The 18193-nt window shown below is 36.7% G+C and overlaps 1 protein-coding gene across 10 annotated transcripts in view; it reads right to left on the minus strand.

The window, feature by feature from the left end:
- The window catches only part of SETD2 (SET domain containing 2, histone lysine methyltransferase), a 141756-nt gene that overhangs the window by 80451 nt on the left and 43112 nt on the right, over positions 1–18193 (minus strand). For all 10 annotated transcript variants that reach the window (XR_002823134.1, XR_002823135.1, XR_002823133.1 and 7 more), the window contains exons 6-9: positions 11693–11816; positions 9540–9617; positions 6706–6803; positions 3573–3699 (exon numbers count right to left, since the gene is read on the minus strand). Coding sequence is in view for 6 of the 10 variants with exons in the window: in XM_004368467.2 (XP_004368524.1) it covers positions 3573–3699; positions 6706–6803; positions 9540–9617; positions 11693–11816 (427 nt within the window). In the remaining 4 variants the exon portion in view is untranslated. The remainder of the gene's footprint in view (positions 1–3572; positions 3700–6705; positions 6804–9539; positions 9618–11692; positions 11817–18193) is intronic.

Raw genomic sequence — 18193 nt, forward strand, 5'->3', positions numbered from 1 at the left:
AAACTATTTGTTCTGTAAGCCTTCACCTGAAGTACAATAAAATATTTAAATAAATAAATAAATAATAATAGAGGTTAAGTTTGTCTATTTTTGATCTTTATGGAAATGAAATCATACCGGACAAAATCTTTTGTGCAATGCTTCTTTTACTCAACCTTTCATTTTAGGAGTCATCCACGTTCTTGTATGCAGCTGCAATTCTTTCATTATATGATTACATTATAACTTATCCATTCTAATGCCAATGGATATTATTTTTGCTTTTTATGATACTGTAAGCAATGCTGAGTTACTCTTGATGAACACTGCAACCAGTTTCTCTCTAGTTATACACCCAGGAGTACAACTGCTGGCTCATATGGTTTATGTACATCCAACTTTAATAAATAATGCCAGACTATTTTCAGAAGTGGTTGTATCAACTTACACTCTCACCAGTAGTGTATGAGATATCATTGTTCTTATGTATTATCAGACTTAATTTTTATCAATCTGGAGAGTGTGTAAATGGCATCTAATAGTAGAGTAAAACCTGTGAAAGCCAGAATCTGTGTAAGGCAGAAACCTGTCAGAGAAGGAAAACTCAAATATTTTCCCTAAAACAAGCAACAGAAAAGTGGTATGGTTGCACCCTGTCAAAGGTGGAAAACTTGTGAGACCCAGAAAAATAAGGCAGTCCTATCAAGTTCCAGCTCTCACAGGTTTCACTGTAGTTTAAATTTGCACTCCCCTGATTACTAATGAGGTTGAACACTTTTCCATATATTTACTGACTCACTGGATTAGAGACGTGTCTGTGGAAGTTGTCTATTTTTCTTATGTGCTGGCTATTTTTTTCCGTACTGATAACAGAAGATCTTGATATATTCTGGATACTAGTACTTCTTTGTTATGTGTTGAAAGCAAGCATTTCCTCTCACTTATAAGGACTTTCATACTTTTTATTGTGTAAATCAGTTATTATTTATTTTCGCAAACTCAAACAACAGGGACTAGCGTAAGTTTCAGACTATTTCCTGTTTGTAATGTCACTAATTATAAATAACATCCAATCATAGCAGGAATTTATTATACTTTTATCAAGTAAGTAATTAAACACCCAGTGTGTGACATGTCCAAATAAGACAAACATATATCGTGGAAGAGCTTATACTTTTTTAAGGAATAAGCAATACATAGATGTAATCATAACAACAAAGTATGAGAAATGTTTATCAACCAAGGACTAATATGGGGAGATGTAGACTACAATGAACTCATTAACATATTCTTGTTATTAACACACAAAACTATATTTTAAAATTATATTTTAAGCTATTGCTCTCTTGTCCCTTCCATGGCAAAAGGATTCTCAAGGTTCACTCTTGGTAATTCAATAAGAGGTGCTACTTCTATAATTCTGCTCAACTGTGACTGACCAGAACTCAGAATCTAGGCATGCAGAGGGCATTTCAGCGGAAGACAATCCCAAGTAAATGTAACTAGAGTGATACTCTCTTCATTAGAGTCAAAGGCAATGACTCTTCACATAACTCTAGGAGCATAAATTCATTCTGGGTCATTCCTTCATCTGGGTAAAGTTTCATCCAAAACGTTCTTGTTCCAGAATAACTTCAAGTTCATATCTGGAGCAACCTATGACTTCAGCCCACCAAATCATTGGCTATATGCTCTACACCTAATTCAGTCCAAAATACAAAGGCTTATCCTGAAATGCACACACCATTACCAGAATAAAGATCAAGCAAACAAACAAAAATGGGAAAACCTAGGCCTTCGTCTCTTAGGGCTGTCCTTAAATCAATCAACATTCTTGTCAGGAAGGCAGAAAGCCACTTGATACAAGTATGATGTAGGTTATAACAGTGTCCAAAAATCCATCATATTATCAGGATACTCCCCACCAATAAAATAGCTTTAAAAATGTGATTACTCTGTAAGCTTCAGTAACAGGAAATAGCCATTGGGAAGTTTTTATGGAGATTTTAGCTTAGGTCAATGTGCTTAATAACTATTTTGTAGCTGTTTTGGCAAACTATCAATTACATGAAATAAGGGCCAGACTGAAGCTCATTTCCATCTGTACCTTATTATTCTCATCTGTAAAGGCAGGAAAATTATTATAACTGACTTATGAGATTATTGTGAAAATTCAATGAGTTAAGGTGTCAAGTGCTTAGAAGACTGCTTGGCACACAGTTACACTATATATATTGCCTGCTAGCATTATTATCAGCATCATCTAAAGAGAGCTGAAGTAAACATGATTATCTAAAGACCATTTTTTGGCGCAAATGGTTAAGTGTTCGACTACTACCCAAAAGGTTGGCAGTCCGAACCCACCCAGAGGTGCCTTGGAAGACAGGTCTGGCGATCTGCTTCCGAAAGGTCATGGCCTTGAAAACCCCTTGGAGCAGAGTTCTCCGACACACACAGGGTCACCATGAGTCGGAATCGACTCAACGGCAACAAACAACCAAGGCTAGTTGTTCATCTTGGGTAGTGAGAAACCGGGTATTTGCTATAAACTGTCCTTTTTTGCATTTTTTAAATGGCCCTTTCCAATGCTTTTTGCTATCTATGTCTTCTTACAGAATTCAGATCCTCCATAAATAATCTCAAATTAATTGGGGCTTACCTGCAAGCATTATACTTTTACCCTTTCCCCCAGTTATGTCTTCTGTCTCCTCAACTGAAGAGTAAGATTGTTATCATTTATAATTCTTAACAGTATTGGTTCCTGAAAAGTCTAGGAATGAGGTAACTGCAAAAGAATCATAGGGGGAGTTGCTAACACCCCTAACTCCTCCCTGAACACTTCCGCTAAGATGCATAGGTCTGAAGAAGGGCCCAGAAATATGTATTTTTACTACACACCCACTACACACCCTGTTAGGTGGCTCTGAGGCAGGTGATCTAAGGATCACACTTTGAAAAATATTGTTCTGGTGAACTGATCCTCAGAAAAGGGAGGGCAAATTTTTTTAAACTATAGAAAATACATGTGCTAGTTGAGACTCCCTTTAGTAACAGGATTCCTCCCTCCTCCCACTCTGTAGTAACTCAGATGAGCTAGGGTAGAAAAAGGCCATCAACTACTGTTCTAATGTATTAAATGAAAAAACCATCTGACATTATTCCTTTCTCATTCTTACGTTGCCTGTTGCCTCTCAAAACTCACCTTGTATTTCAAAGAGAGTTTCCAGGGATTTTAAGAACATATTCCAAGTTTAGAGTTCCAAACAAAAGCCAAACCAATATTTAAACATTAGGAATGTAGACCCAACTTAATTGAGCTAACGGAGCAACAGGATGAACACTGTATTTATACTTAGGAGTTTTACAGGCTCTGAAAAACAATTTACCCAGGTGTTTTCAAGATAAATAGTTCTCAAAACCCAATTCTAATTTCTATGAACCTAAAATTGCAACCATACTTCTTTTCCAGTAACATCTCATCTGATCCTGAATTTCTTTGGTAATAGTTTGACTTTTTAAAACTTCCATGAAAAAAGTTACCTTCCTTCTTAAAATGTATATTGTGAAAGTTGAAGGAAGGATGGAATACTTACTGAATCCTTCTTACGGGATCGCTCCTTCTTCATTTTCCCTCCTGCTGCTCGAATGCTGACTCTGTTCTCTCCTCCCAGGTAACCTCGGCAATTAGCTGACCCACAGAAACATTTCTGAGCCTCTTTTCTGTTCAGGAAGCATAAAAAGGAAGTCAGTTATGTGGAAGTAAACCATTTAAAAAGGTCAACAATCTAACAATTATATTAAAGAGATAAGTCATTCCTAGCCAAAGAAAAAAAAAAGTTTTAAGAAACTCCAACGAATCTGATACCATCTAATGGAAGCATCTAAAAACCGCTCTTAAAACATTTGTTCTTTTTCCAATCTTCCTTTATTGGCTAGGCAAAACTATCCAAAAACTTAATAATTTCTCCATTTTATGAAAGTACTTACTGATGTATAATAGTAAAACTCACATACATACGTGGTCTAAGAACAAACTTGCTTAAACAGCTTAGACATCTATTACTGGTATGTAAATGTTCAGCTGGCACATACAACAGATAAAACACATTACTATAAACAGATATAAAATGTATTATTAGTACAGGATACTTAAAAGGAAATATTTGATTATTAAAACCTGTCATCACAGAAGGATGAGATACTGTAATAATAAATACTGCAATAAATAAATGTAACCACGGAAGCAAGGGAGAGTGGTGGAAAGAACACAGGCCTAAGTCTACAGGCCTGGGTAGAAGTCACCTTTGCCATTTATTAACTCTATGACCAGAGGTACCTGAAGAAAACATGAAGGACTATTCTAAAAGTAAACTGACAGACTTAGTATATGACAGCAGTAATCAGAGGCACAAAAATAAATTGTTCAATAAATACAGCAGGGAATCACAAACAGTACTTGATTTCCAGTTTCCCTCCCTTCAAGGAAGTCAGTATAGACACAAAAGAGTCCTATACACTCTACACAGAACCTGGTCTGCACTCATTCCCTGAATACATGCCAAGAAAAACAGTCACAATGGGAACTAACCATTTGGTGCCTGTACTAGATCATAATCAGTATCATATTCAGAGTTGGAAGAACCTCAGAGCTCACTAAGTTCTCAGATACGAAGCATAAATAATACGCAGGAGTATCTGAAACAGCTTCCCTACCAGAGTACCAGTGACTGATACCAGACTTTGTATACAGTAGAATAATTAAATTCTTGTTATATGGTAGCACTAAGAGGATTAAAATACCCAGGAAACTCTGCATCTGTGGTGCTTTTTAGCATAAATACCAGAAGCTACCAATGCATGTATATATAATGATAAAACTTCAGAGTTCTGTACCTTATTTTGAATTTTCCCTCTTTTATATTAATTTCTTAATTAGAAATTATGTTGTGCAAGGCACTGGGCCTTGAGACCCAGAGAAGATAAAAAACTAATGGGAAAAAAAAGAAACTACATAAAGCTCCATTTTATTAACAATTTTAATTTAAATGGGGCAGGGAAAGGGTAGAAGTGACACTATGCTGTAAGTTACAGGAGATGACAGTAGAGCTCACTCACAAGAGATCTCACTGGCCACCTAGGCTAAGAAGGAAGACACAAAATTAGAGCTAGCATTTGCCTATGAATTTATAGTATTTTTATTTCACTTTTTTCAAATGCTTTAATATGGAAAATTTCAAACATTCAAGAATAGGGAGAAGAGTATAATGAATCCATCATTCAGTTTTGATAATTATCAATTCACAACCAATCTTTTTTTCACTTTATACACGATCCACTGTCTATCTCCAGCCCACATTATTTTAAAGCAAATCCCAGATACATCATTTCATCTATAAATATTTCAAGATGCATCTGTAGGACTTATTTTTTAAACATAACCACAATACTATTATCATGTTAAGAAATTAATAATTCCTTGATAACAAATAATCCACTGAACATTCAAATTTTCACTGTTAAATCAAATACTTAGCCAATAAATTAACCATTAATTTATTCTCAAGTCTCAAACATCACAATATGTCTCTTAATAATCTTTAGGTTTACCTCCCCATCTTTGTTTTTCTTACAATTTATTTAAAAAGCCACTTCATTTGTCTTACTGAGTTTCCCGAAGTCTGAATTTTGTTGACTGCATCCCTGTAGTGTCATTTAATTCGTTTCTGTTTCCTAGCCCTGGTGGTGAAGTGATTTAAGAGCTCAGCTGCTAACCAAATGGTCAGCAGTTCAAATCCACCAGCCACCCCCTGGAAACCCTATGGGGCAGTTCTACTCTGTCCTATAGGGTCGCTATGAGTCAGAATCGACTCAATGGCAACAGGTTTCATTTTTTTTTTTTTTTGTTATATTTATTATGAATCAATTCAACTTCTTTTAGCAAGACTATTTCACAGGTGGTATTGTGTTCTTCCATCAAGCAGCCACTAATGATCATTGCCTAGATCCGTTAGTTCATCAGATTGCAAAATGGCGATATCATTAGTACTTCACTTAAAGCTGGACTACCTCTATAAAGAATTTCCTCTCATCAATTATTTGGTTTACCCTAAAGCACCATTCACATGGGAAAGACAGAATAAATGCTTGATTCTTTTTTTATTTTTAAATACTTTTCAAAATCATAGGTTCCCTCCAACTGTAACAAACAGAAGGAGCCCTGGTGGCGCAGTGGTTGAGTGCTCAGCTGTGAACCAAAACGTTGGCAGTTTAAACTCACCAGCCACTCCACAGGAGAAAGATGTGGCAATCTGCTTCCATAAAGATTATGGCCTTGGAAACCCTAAGGGGCAGTTCTACTCTGTCTTATAGGGTCGATACGAATACAGTTGGATGGATACACAGGATTTCTTATACTATTCTCTTTACATACATACATACACGACATTTCTATAATAAAAGTTTTTAAAAATTAATTAGTAACATTAATTATATAAATAAGAGCATGAAGTTCAGAGGGAAATTAGGTAGTTCTTGTATAATATCTCTTAGTGGCCAGGAGTGTCATACAGTAGGAAAAACACACAAAGGAAAAACAGTATACTATGGGTAAGAGTTGATAATAAATATACCTTCTAAATAATTCACAACAAAGTTTTTTTATCTTTAGAGCTGAGCCCAGCTTATTTCCCCATCAGAAGCAGTAAAACAAGTGGAAACAGGACTTACCCATATCTTTGGAACTGATAGTCAAATGTTAACTCTGATCCTGAAGGAACCAGTTTGGTGGTAAAAAACCCAACTCTCAGTTGTCCATTCACAGTCCACTGAGATATTGTTTTTAAAAGAAAAGAAATCAATAACTGATTAACCTTTTTTATTTTTATTATTTATTTTTTTTTTTTTAATTGTACTTTAGATGGTTTACAGAACAAATACTTTCTCAAAAAACAGTACACATATTGTTTTATGACAATGGTTAACAACCCATGACATGTCAACACTGTCCCTTCTCAACTTTGGGTTCCCTATTACCAGATTTCCTGTCCCCTCCTGCCTTCTAGTCCTTGTCCCTGGGCTGTTGTGCCCCATTAGTCTCGTTTTGTTTTATGGGGCTGTCTAATCTTTGGCTGAATGGTAAAACGCAGGAGTGACTTCATTACTGAGCTAAAAGGGTGTCCGGGGGCCATACTCTGTCAGGCCAGTAAGTCTGGTCTTTTTTTGTGAGTTAGAATTTTGTTCTACATTTTTCTCCAGCTCTGTCCGGGACCCTCTGTCGTGATCCCTGCCAGAGCAGTCTGGCACCGTCTAGTTGTACTGAACTCAGTCTGGTGAAGGCTGTGGCAGTTGTGGTCCATTAACCTTTTTTATTTTTTTTAAAAAACGTCACCATCTGCCTTAATTATACATGTCTCTTTAGGCAATAAAAGGCTGCCAAATGGCAAATGGGAAATGTTTTATTTAAATAAAGTAACATATTTAGGTGTTACTCTTACTTAATGGACTACCAGACCGAATATATATATATAAAATAATGTGTCTCTAACAAAAGTAACTGCTATTTTATCTTAATATAGATTTCCACACATAAAGATTCACTAGGCAAATGGAGAATGCTTGGTATCACTGGGTATCACCGGCAAATTTATACTAACTTATATTATGCTAACTCAGGTATTAATCATGTTCTAGTCAACCATTCTATTACAGAGAAAAGACAAAACAGGGCATGGAACCAGGGAAAGACTGATGCCAAAAGTTTAATTTCATGAAGCAGCGGTCATATGGTTGAGTGCAGTGAAAGGAGGTGAGGCATCAGTCATAAAACTCCAGAATTAAATGGGGTCAGATACATTATAGGGTTACACCCTGTAGTTACAGAACATGTAAGCAAGTCAAAGACTAGACAGCAGCAGTGCAAGCCACTTGCACCTGTTACTGATGAAAAACTCCAGACTTAAGAGAGATGAAGGAACACAGTACAGTGGGAGTCTCACAGCTAGACCCGGCAATCAGCTGCCGGCAGAACTAGAACTGGAAGTTAGGTTAAATGATTCTCAGACTGGGTTGTCCTACTTATCATATTATTTGGCTCTTAGAAGACAAGGATGTAGAACCACATATAAAATTTGTTAATGTACAGATCAAAGGGCAAAAAATATACAAAGCCAAAAACACTGTTTCAATATGGGCGGGAATCATTAATGTATATTTTCTGGGGTGTGGGTCTATAACTTTCTTAACCTAAAAAACTTAAGAACCATTGTTCTAATATATACACTTTTTAAAAATCAAACTCAAAACACAAATTGGGGAATAATAAAATTATCATCTCAAAATGTTATATCAAATTCAATAAATGAATGCAAGCCACTACCCCTCCTCCAGTGGAGGCTTGTGTGTTGCTATAATGCTCAACAGCTTTCAGTGGAGCTTCTAAGATGGACCAGGAAGAAAAGCCCGGCAATCTACATCTGATAAATCAGCCAACAAAAATCCTATGGATCACAACGATCTGATCCCCAGCCAATCATGAATATGGTGCAGGACCTGGCAGCATTTTGTTCCGTTGTACAAGGAGTCAAGGACGACTGGACGGCAGCTAACAACATGTTCATATGTTGCTCTGAACATACAACCCATGGCACTACAGTATTACAGTGCGCGTGTGTGCACCTGTGTGTGTGAAAGACAGAGAGAGAAAGGGAAAGAGGGAGAGAGAGGCTGGTGACCCTTCCAGTCTTTAGATTCTTTGAATCAAGATAAGCAGAATCGAGGGTGCGAATGGTTGCACAACTCAAGAATGTAATCAATGTCACTAAATTATACATGTAGAAATTGATGAATTGGTATATGTTTTGCTATGTATATTCTCAACAACAAAACAAAATTTAGGGGAAAAAAATTCAATAAATGGATTTATCAAGTGTCAACTATGTGGCGGGGCCACAAAGATAAGACTCAAAGCTTAGCCTTGAGGAGGAGCAGTGTACCCACATGTACACCATCCACAATGCCTCTCATCTGTGACTGCTCAATCCCTCATGAGTATTATTAAAACTGTTAGATTTGGCACCTGGAAGGAAGCTGTTAAAGAATACAAATAAGACAGCATACACTGGACTTCACTAAAATGAAAATTTAGTTTTCCATTTTGGCACCTTTGAAATAATATCAAAAATGTATGAGCAAGGAGATGTAACAACTAAATGGGTTCCTAGATTGGATCCTGCACCAGAAAAATGATATGAGGGGGACAGCTGGTAAAATTTGAACAAGGTCTTTACATCAGTTAATAGTTAATATTATTTCCTGGATTTGGTAACTGTATTAGGGTTATATAAGATGTTAACATTTAGGGAAGCTAGGTGAAGGGTATATGGGAACTCTGTACTAGTTAGCCACTTTTTTTTTTAGAAATCTAAATTAATTAAAAAATAAAGAATAGAAAAAATATATTAGAAAATAAAGTTCATGAGCACTTTTGATAAAAGATCTAAAATTAATGGCCAGAACAGTAATCTTGAACAAATATCCCAAACTCTCAATCTACCTCAACTTACTTTTTGAGTCTCACAGTTTGGCTCACAGCTGTGATTCATGAAACGTGAGCAATTTCCTTTCTGAGTAGCATCTATTATCTGGGGGAAAAGGGGTAATTCAAGAGTTAAAAAATGAGACCTTAAAATATATATATATTTCTTTTTCCCCATTTTACTAAAGAAAAACATTAAGGTAAATTTAAGACTTTTCTCCCAACCCTCTGCTTTAGAGAATTCTCTCATACTACTTTATATATCAAAGCGAAAATGTCACTGCTTTCTCTGGAATATTTGCTAACTATAAACATTTAACCTACAGGCAAAATTATCCTGATAACTATCAATGTCTCTCTCAATTTACTTTTAGTTATTTCTTACATTCTATTACACTGCAATCTCACTTCATGTGTGTAAAACATCTTTTAAAGTACATCATATCACAGTGCAGTAGCTCTCCAGCTTGAGCATGTATCCAAATCCCCAGGAGAACAGTTAAAACTCCTGCTGAACCCACTCCCAGAGTTAAGATTCCACAGTCCCTAAAATTTGCATTTCTAACAAGTTCCCAGGTGAAGCTGCTGTTGCTGGTCCAGGGACCACACTCTGAGAGTCCCTGTCATAGACCGCTGTTCTGCAGTTCAAATTACATTCTGCTACCAAGAGTACATTTTTCTTAATATATAATGGAAAAACTACAAAGAGGCTGCCAATTTCATCCCAACTCCACCCACTGTGATATTACAAAGGAGCAGCATATTGTTTATAAACATAATTTCTTCTCCTTACTCTCTTTTAAAATACCAATTTTCTTTTCAATTTCATTGAATTTTTGACAATTTCTAAAGATAACCTTGCAAATTCCCTTTCCATCCATTTAACAAAAAAAGCAATGAAGAAAGTTAGAACTTCTGCCTCACCTAGAAATGTGTCTTTATGTAAAAGTATCAGCTGAGCATTACACATGGCCAACCAATAAATATCATCTGATTAACAACTGTTCTGTATCAATTTGCTGTAATTATACAACTTAATAAATGAAAGTATTCAACAACAATCTCAAGGAAATATTGTATGTGCCAACATTTTCCAATATTAAAACTTACTGACTGAAAAAAGGTAAGTTTTCTGGAAAATCCTCAGAAGAATTATTAAGTCTCATAAATGTGTAATGTGTTATCTGCTCCCAAAAACGGCTGAGTTTAAGGAATGGTTACATTCCTTAAGCATTATTATGACTCAACCTCCAATTTATCTTTTAGAGCAGTTAAATATGCAAATCTACATGAGCTTAACCTTGGCTAAAACCTCATTTTTATATCTCTAACCAAAAAAAAATCTTTTCAACACACATTTACACAGTTATCTCTTTGTGCTAAGCATTCACTGTCAATTCCTACTGGACTCTCCACCACTCTACTCCTAATAAACAATATCCCATCCTCCCCTTTTCACATATTCATTCTGTTTTCAAACAGTTCCTCTTCTTTTTGACCTATCAAATTTTACTGACTACCAGAGGAACTCTCAGTAAAGTCATTTTTTAAAAACTGAAGTAATGTGTTTAAACTTTTTTTTTTTTTTTAAAGTACAATAGGGCATGCTAAGTGAGGAATATACACCTTTCCATCTCAGATCCACAAGTTTCCCTCTTACCAGAGGTTCTCCAAGACCCCAAGGATCCCCTAGATCCTTTCAGGATGCCCATATAATTAAAACTATTTTCATTACAATAGTAAGACGTTATTTGCCTTTTCATGCCTATTCTCTCACAATGCGGCATGGAAGCATAGAGTGCAATTTTCCAAAGGTTATACAAAGCATGATATCACAAACAATTGAATACAAAGGCAGACATGAAATTCTAGCTGAATTCCATTAAGACAAACATTAAAGATTTGTAAAAATGCAACAAAACTTCAGTTTTAATTTTTAATATGGTAAATATTGATAAATATAACAAAAGCTCTTTGAGGGTCCTCAATAATTTTAAAGAGTTGCAAAGGGTTCTGAGACTTAAAAATCTGAGAACCTCTGTTCTACGCATTCATGAAGCACATATGCATAAAATTCTACTCCTCATTTTTGTCACCTATTTTAGAGATTAGTATCAACAATGCTTTCAAACTCGACAATTTCCAGATCTGTTTCAAAGCAAACACATCCATGCTGCTTACCTCATCATTCTTCAGGGCCATGAAATAGTAGTGAATGTTTTTATTTCGCGCGTACTCCTTCACCCGGGCTTTAAACTCTTTATGATCAAGTACCTCTCCACAATATTCCAGGACAAAGGTGTTCCTGCAAAACCAAAGTAAAAAAATAATAGCACTTCTTGAAGATGAGCTATATGGAAAACACATATAATCCAGGCAAAAATAATGAATTTGAGGAAAGATTACAAAGTGGTTAACTTTGATGTTATGTAATACATAATTAAAATGTGTATAAAATAGCTAGCACCTAACCAAAGTTAATTTTCTCCTGGTGATTCTAAGAAGCTTTTGTAATTTATATATACTACCAAACGCATATCCTTGCTCCAGCTAGATATTAAAACGAACATTCAAGTTTGGTTTTAAACATCATGAAAACAGTGATTCACAGCTGAGAAACAGTTCTGAAGAAATCTGGAGGCATTAGAAAATTAAAGGCTTTACGTTCTAGGGAAAAAAAGGCAACTTAAATAAATATAGCAGCCTTTTGCTGCCTTTTCTCTTGAAGGTCTCTAATGATGTTAAAGGTCAAACCTAATATTTTCTTTCTGACTGCATTTTGTGACTTCTCCAGCATTTATCATTATGATTACTCTCTCTCTTTGCCTTCTTTTGACTACACTATACCTCTGATTTTCTTTCGTTGGTTATTTACCTATTTCTTCTTTACTGAAGATATTAAATTCTCAGTTCTCTTTCCCCTCCCTTAATTCTCTAAAAGCTCATTCTCATCAATGCCTTCAACGACACCCATTACTCACTTACGGAAATGTATAGGTTCCAAAGACCAGGCCATTATGTGAAAATCGTCCTTATGCAGAAATGGAGTTAAAGGCAGAGCCCACCACCACGTCACACCCCACACTCAAGCAGGTCATTAAGCCCTGGCATAAGGCAGCTTTCCGCACAGGAAAGGCATGCAACTGGACTTACAGGACCGAGCTACACACCCCTAGCCAGCTGTCCCGGGACCCTGCTGCAACATCCCACAGGGTCCTGCACACCTTCAGCCAGTTACCCAAACTGCAGAACACAGTTGCGGCCCTCGCAACAGGATCAGTAAGCATTCTGAGAGGGCTGTAGGCGCTAGCAAGGGCAGCACCACCCTTGACTGGAAGAGGTGGTCCTGAGTGCAGGCAGGGCCCTTGCCTTTGTCTGCTTGGCCCTCGCAGTGCACAAGGCATCCTCAACCATCAACTGCCAGTGCAAGTACCTACTGGACATGATCCCATCACGCTTGATCCCCTAGTCGGCCACACAGAAATAGTGGAGACCTGTCTCCCTCCTCCCTCTCCAGTACAGCTGCCTCTGCCAAGAAGGGCCACACCGACCTATCCCCTGCCTGGGAGACGCTGCTGCTGAGTGCGGTTGCCAAGCAAGTGACCTGAGATGCTGCAGGGCCTGTTTATTACTGCCAGATGTACATTCTTAATGTGCAAAATAACAGGACAGTAGATTTTTTCACTACTGTCGTAAATGCAAAATGTTGGATAATGAGATAGTGAGGAGTAGGTGTATTATTTCCATGTAGACAAATGCCTCACTGCTTTGCTCCCAAGTTCTGACCTGAAATGGCCTGCCTGGGAGTCTTCTGTTAGCCCCTTAAAATAAACAAAGCTTAACTCTAGAGTGCTAAGAAAATGTAAATCATTTGTATCTGTTCACAACATACTGACATATCAATATACTCATTAAAGGAACAGGACAACTGAAAAAATTTAAATCCCCTTTGTTTAGTAAATAAAGCAGTTAAAAATGAATGAGACAATGGAATATCACTCAGCCATAAAGAGGAATGAAGTTCTGATGCAAGCCACATCACGGATCAACCTTGAGGACTTTATGCTGGGCAAAATAAGTCAGACACAAAAGGACAAATACTGTATGACATCACTTATATGAAATAAGAAAATATATAGAAACCAAAAGTAATCAGTAGTTACCAGAGGCAGGAAGGAGGGGGAAAGAAGGAGTTTTTGCTTAGAGTGCATTAAAAATATGTTAATGATGGTGGGATGATTTAGAAGAAGAGAGTGAAAATGATTGCACAACTTGAAAAATGTAATCAATGTCACTAAAATGTAGATGTAGAAACTAATGAATTATTGTATGTGTTGTTATGTACGTATTATAATAGTAAAACAGAGAATGAGAAAAGAACAATTATGTTAAAAAAGCTAATCTCAAAAACAAGATTAAGGAATTTTATACTGGCTATAATTGCATTTGTGCAGCAATCTATCACAAACACATTAAGCCTCAATAATCAAAATCTGATTATTCATGGACAACCCTGAAAAGTCAAATTACATCTTATATATAATGTTGTAGAAAGGCAATAAGATTTGAGGTCCTATAATGTTGGATTTTCCACCTTTAGGCTCAGTTTAAAAAAGAAAAATGAGAGAAAGAAAAATGCCACCTCTTACATCATGGACTGTCTTATCAATTAAATGCAATAATGAGCGAATCACACCCTATACAGTATTCTCAAATTCACAGGGAATTACTAACTTATCCATTGCCATCAAGTTGATTCCAACTCATAGCGACCCTATAGGACAGAGTAGAACTGCCCCACAGGGTTTCCAAGGAGCGGCTGGAAGATTCAAACTGTTGACCTTTTGGTTAGGAGCTGAGCTCTTAACCACTGCACCACCAGGGTCCTAGGGAATTACAAGGGGCCTAGTCCAAATAGTCAAAATAATCTTGAAGAAAAACAACAATGTTGGAGGACTCACACTTCCCAGTTTCAAAACTTACTACAAAATCACAATTACAAAAGAGTAGTACTGGAATGAGGATAGACATATAGACAAATGGAACAGAAATGAGAGTTCAGAAATAAACCATATAGCTAAGGTCCATTGATTTTGGACAATGGTGTCAAGATCATTCAGTGAATGGAGGAAAGAAGTCACTTCAACAAATGATGCTGGGACAACTGGATATCCAATCACAAAAGAAAGTAGACCCCTACCTCACATCATATACAAAAATTAACTCAAATGGAACAACAACCTAAGTATAAGAGCGAAAACAGTAAAATTCTTAGAACAAAATATAGGGCTAATGCTTCAGACTTAGTTTTCAACAATGAAGAAGAAAAAAATAGGACTAAATATTCATGATTCAGAATTTGGCAACAATTCTAAAATATGACACCAGAATCACAAAGAACAAAAGAAAAACATATAAATTGGACTTTATCAAAATTAAAAACATTTGTGCATCAAAGAACATTATCAAGAATGTGAAAAGACAACCTACAGGAGAAAATACTTGCAAATCATCTATTTGATAAGGGTACAGAATATATAAAGAACTCTTACAATTCAACAACAAAAAGACAAACAACCCAATTAAAAAATGGGCCAAAGGACATGAATAAACATTTCTACAGAGAAAATAAACAAATGGCCAACATGAAAAGATGCTCAACATCATTAGTCATTAGGGAAATGCAAATCAAAACCAATAATAAGGTATCACTTCCCACTCACTAGGATGGCTACTGGAACCCTGGTGGCAGAGTGGTTAAGTGCTTGGCTGCTAACCAAAAGGTCAGCAATTCAAATCTACCAGCCACTCCTTGGAAACACTATGGGGCAGTTCTACTCTGTTCTACAGGGTCGCTATGAGTTGTAATCAACTCTACAGTAACTGGTTCAGTTCTTTTGGTAGAATGGCTATTTACGGGGGAAAAAACCCAGAAAATAAGTGTTGGCAAGGTTGTGGATAAATTGGAACTCTTGTACATTGCTGGTGCAAATGCACACTGGTCCAGCCACTATGGAAAATAATTTGGCAGTTCCTCAAAAAGTTCAATGTAGAATTACCATATGATCCCACAATTCTACACCTAGGTATATGCCCTAAAGAATTAAAAATAAGTACTCAAACAAATACATGCAAAGGCATTTTCATAGGATTATTCACAATAGCCAAAAGGTGAGAACAGCCCAAATGTCTATCAACAGATGAATGGATGAACAAATTGTAGTACAAACATACAATGGAATATTATTCAACAATAAAAAGAAATGTACGACTCACCCATGCTATAATGTAGATGAACCTCTAAAACATGTTAAATGAAAGAAGTCAGACACAAAAACCATGTATTGTATAACTCCAGTTATAGGAAATATCCAGAATAAATAAATCCAGAGACAGAACACAGCGTGGTACTTGTCAGGAACAGGGAGTAGGGGTGGGAATGGGGTGAAATTGCTTAACGAGTTAAGGGTTTTACTTTGGAGTGATGGAAATATTATGGAACTAGATACAAGTGGTGGTTACATAGCACAGTGAATGTACTAAATGCCACTGAATCATTCACTTTAAAACAGTTAATTTCATGTTATATAAATTTCTTCTCAATGAATTAATTTCTAAAAAAATAAAAAATACATGAAGATACATGAGACTAGATGCACAGCTCCTGTCCAGAGGTGAGATGAGAGGGAAAAAAGGGACAGGAGCTGGTGGAATGGACACGGGAAATTCGTAGTCAAAAGGGGGAACGTGCTGTCATATTATAGGGAGAGCAGCTAGAGTCACGTAGCAGTGTGTGTGTAAATTTCTGTATGAGACACTGACTTGAACTGTAAACTTCCACTTAAAGCACAATAAAATATACATATATATATATATGTATGTATATTTATATATGAGAATTTCTGTCAGAAGAATAAACTATTCTATTTGTTACCTGGTTGCTTTGATCCTTGCAATAAACAGACTAATAACCCCTCCCCAATTCAATCCAAGTGTGTCCATATGCTTAAGAGGGTTCTGAAAGAATAGCTGTGCCTAAGTTATTAGAATACAGCAAATGTTTTATTCTCTTAATTCCTTTGATATACTTTTTAATTTTCAATCATAAACACATGTAATTTGTATATATTTAACTTTAAAGGCACTCAACTTGCATATTCTTAAAAGAATACTTTAACATGCTACACCGTATTTGTCACAAACGCACACCCACATAAACAGCGCACACATACATACTTCTTGTTGCTGTTAAGTGCCGTCAAGTCGGTTCTGATTCATAGCGACCCTATGTACAACAGAAAAAAACACTGCTTGGTCTTGCACAATCCTCACAATCATCGCTATGTTTGACCCTACTGTTGCAGCCACTGTGTCAATCCATCTCGTTGAAGTCTTCCTCTTTTTCACTGACCCTCTGCTTTACCAAGAATGATGCCCTTCTCCAGGGACTGGTTTCTCCTGATAATATGTCCAAAGTACGTGAGACCAAGTCTTGACATCCCTTCTTCTAAGCAGCACTCTGGCTATACTTCTTCCAAGACAGATTTGTTCATTCTTCTCTGGCAGTCCGTGGTATATTCAATATTCTTCACCAACACAGTAATTCAAAGGCATTGATCCTTCTTCAGTCTTCCTTGTTCACTGGCCAGCATTCACATGCATATGAGATGACTGAAAATACCATGGCTTTGGTCAGGTGCACCTTAGTCCTCAAAGTGACACCTTCGCTTTTTAACACTTTAAAGAGGTCTTACCAGACTTAATGGTCTGAGACTGGAGGAACCCCAAAGCGCATGGCCCCCGGACTCTCTGTCAACCCAGCACTAAAACAATTCCCAAGGTCAACTCTTCAGACAAAGATTAGACTGGACTACAGGACATAAAATGATACTCGTGAAGAGTATGCTTCTTAGCTCAAGTAGATACATGAGACTAAATGGGCATCTTCTGTCCAGAGGTGAGATGAGAAGGCAGAGTGGGTCAGGAGCTGGCTGCATGGACACAGGAAATCAGGGGTGGAAAGGAGGAGTGTGCTGTCACAGTATAGGGAGAGCAGTTGAGAGTTACATAACAACATATGTATAAATTTTTGTATGAGAGACTAACTTGAATTGTAAACTTTCCCATAAACTCCAATTAAAAAAAGTAAATGCCAAATTTAAATAAATAAATAAAATAAAGAGGTCTTTTGCAGCAGATTTGCCCAATGCAATACATCGTTTGATTTCCTGACTGCTGCGCCCATGGGCATTGATCGTGGATCCAAGTACAATGAAATTCTTGACAACTTCAATATTTTCTCCATTTATCATGATATTGCTTATTGGTCCAGCTGTGAGGATTTTTGTTTTATATTAAGGTGTAATTCATACTGAAGGCTATAATCTCTGATCTTCATCAGTAAGTGCCTCAAGTCCTCTTCACTTTTGGCAAACAAGGTTGTGTCATCTGCATACTGCAGGTTGTTAATGAGTCTTCCTCTAATCCTAACGCCCCATTCTTCTTCATACAGTCCAGCTTCTTGGATTTTTTGCTCAGCATACAGACTAAGTGTGGTGAAAGGATACAACCCTGACGCACACCTTTCCTGATTTTAAACCACGCAGTATCCCCTTGTTCTGTTTGAAAAACTGCCTCTTGGTCTATGTACAGGTTCCGCATGAGCACAATTAAGTGTTCTGG

The sequence above is a fragment of the Trichechus manatus genome, unplaced genomic scaffold (genome assembly GCF_000243295.1).
Source record: "Trichechus manatus latirostris isolate Lorelei unplaced genomic scaffold, TriManLat1.0 scaffold00001, whole genome shotgun sequence".
NCBI classification, from domain to species: Eukaryota; Metazoa; Chordata; class Mammalia; order Sirenia; family Trichechidae; genus Trichechus; species Trichechus manatus.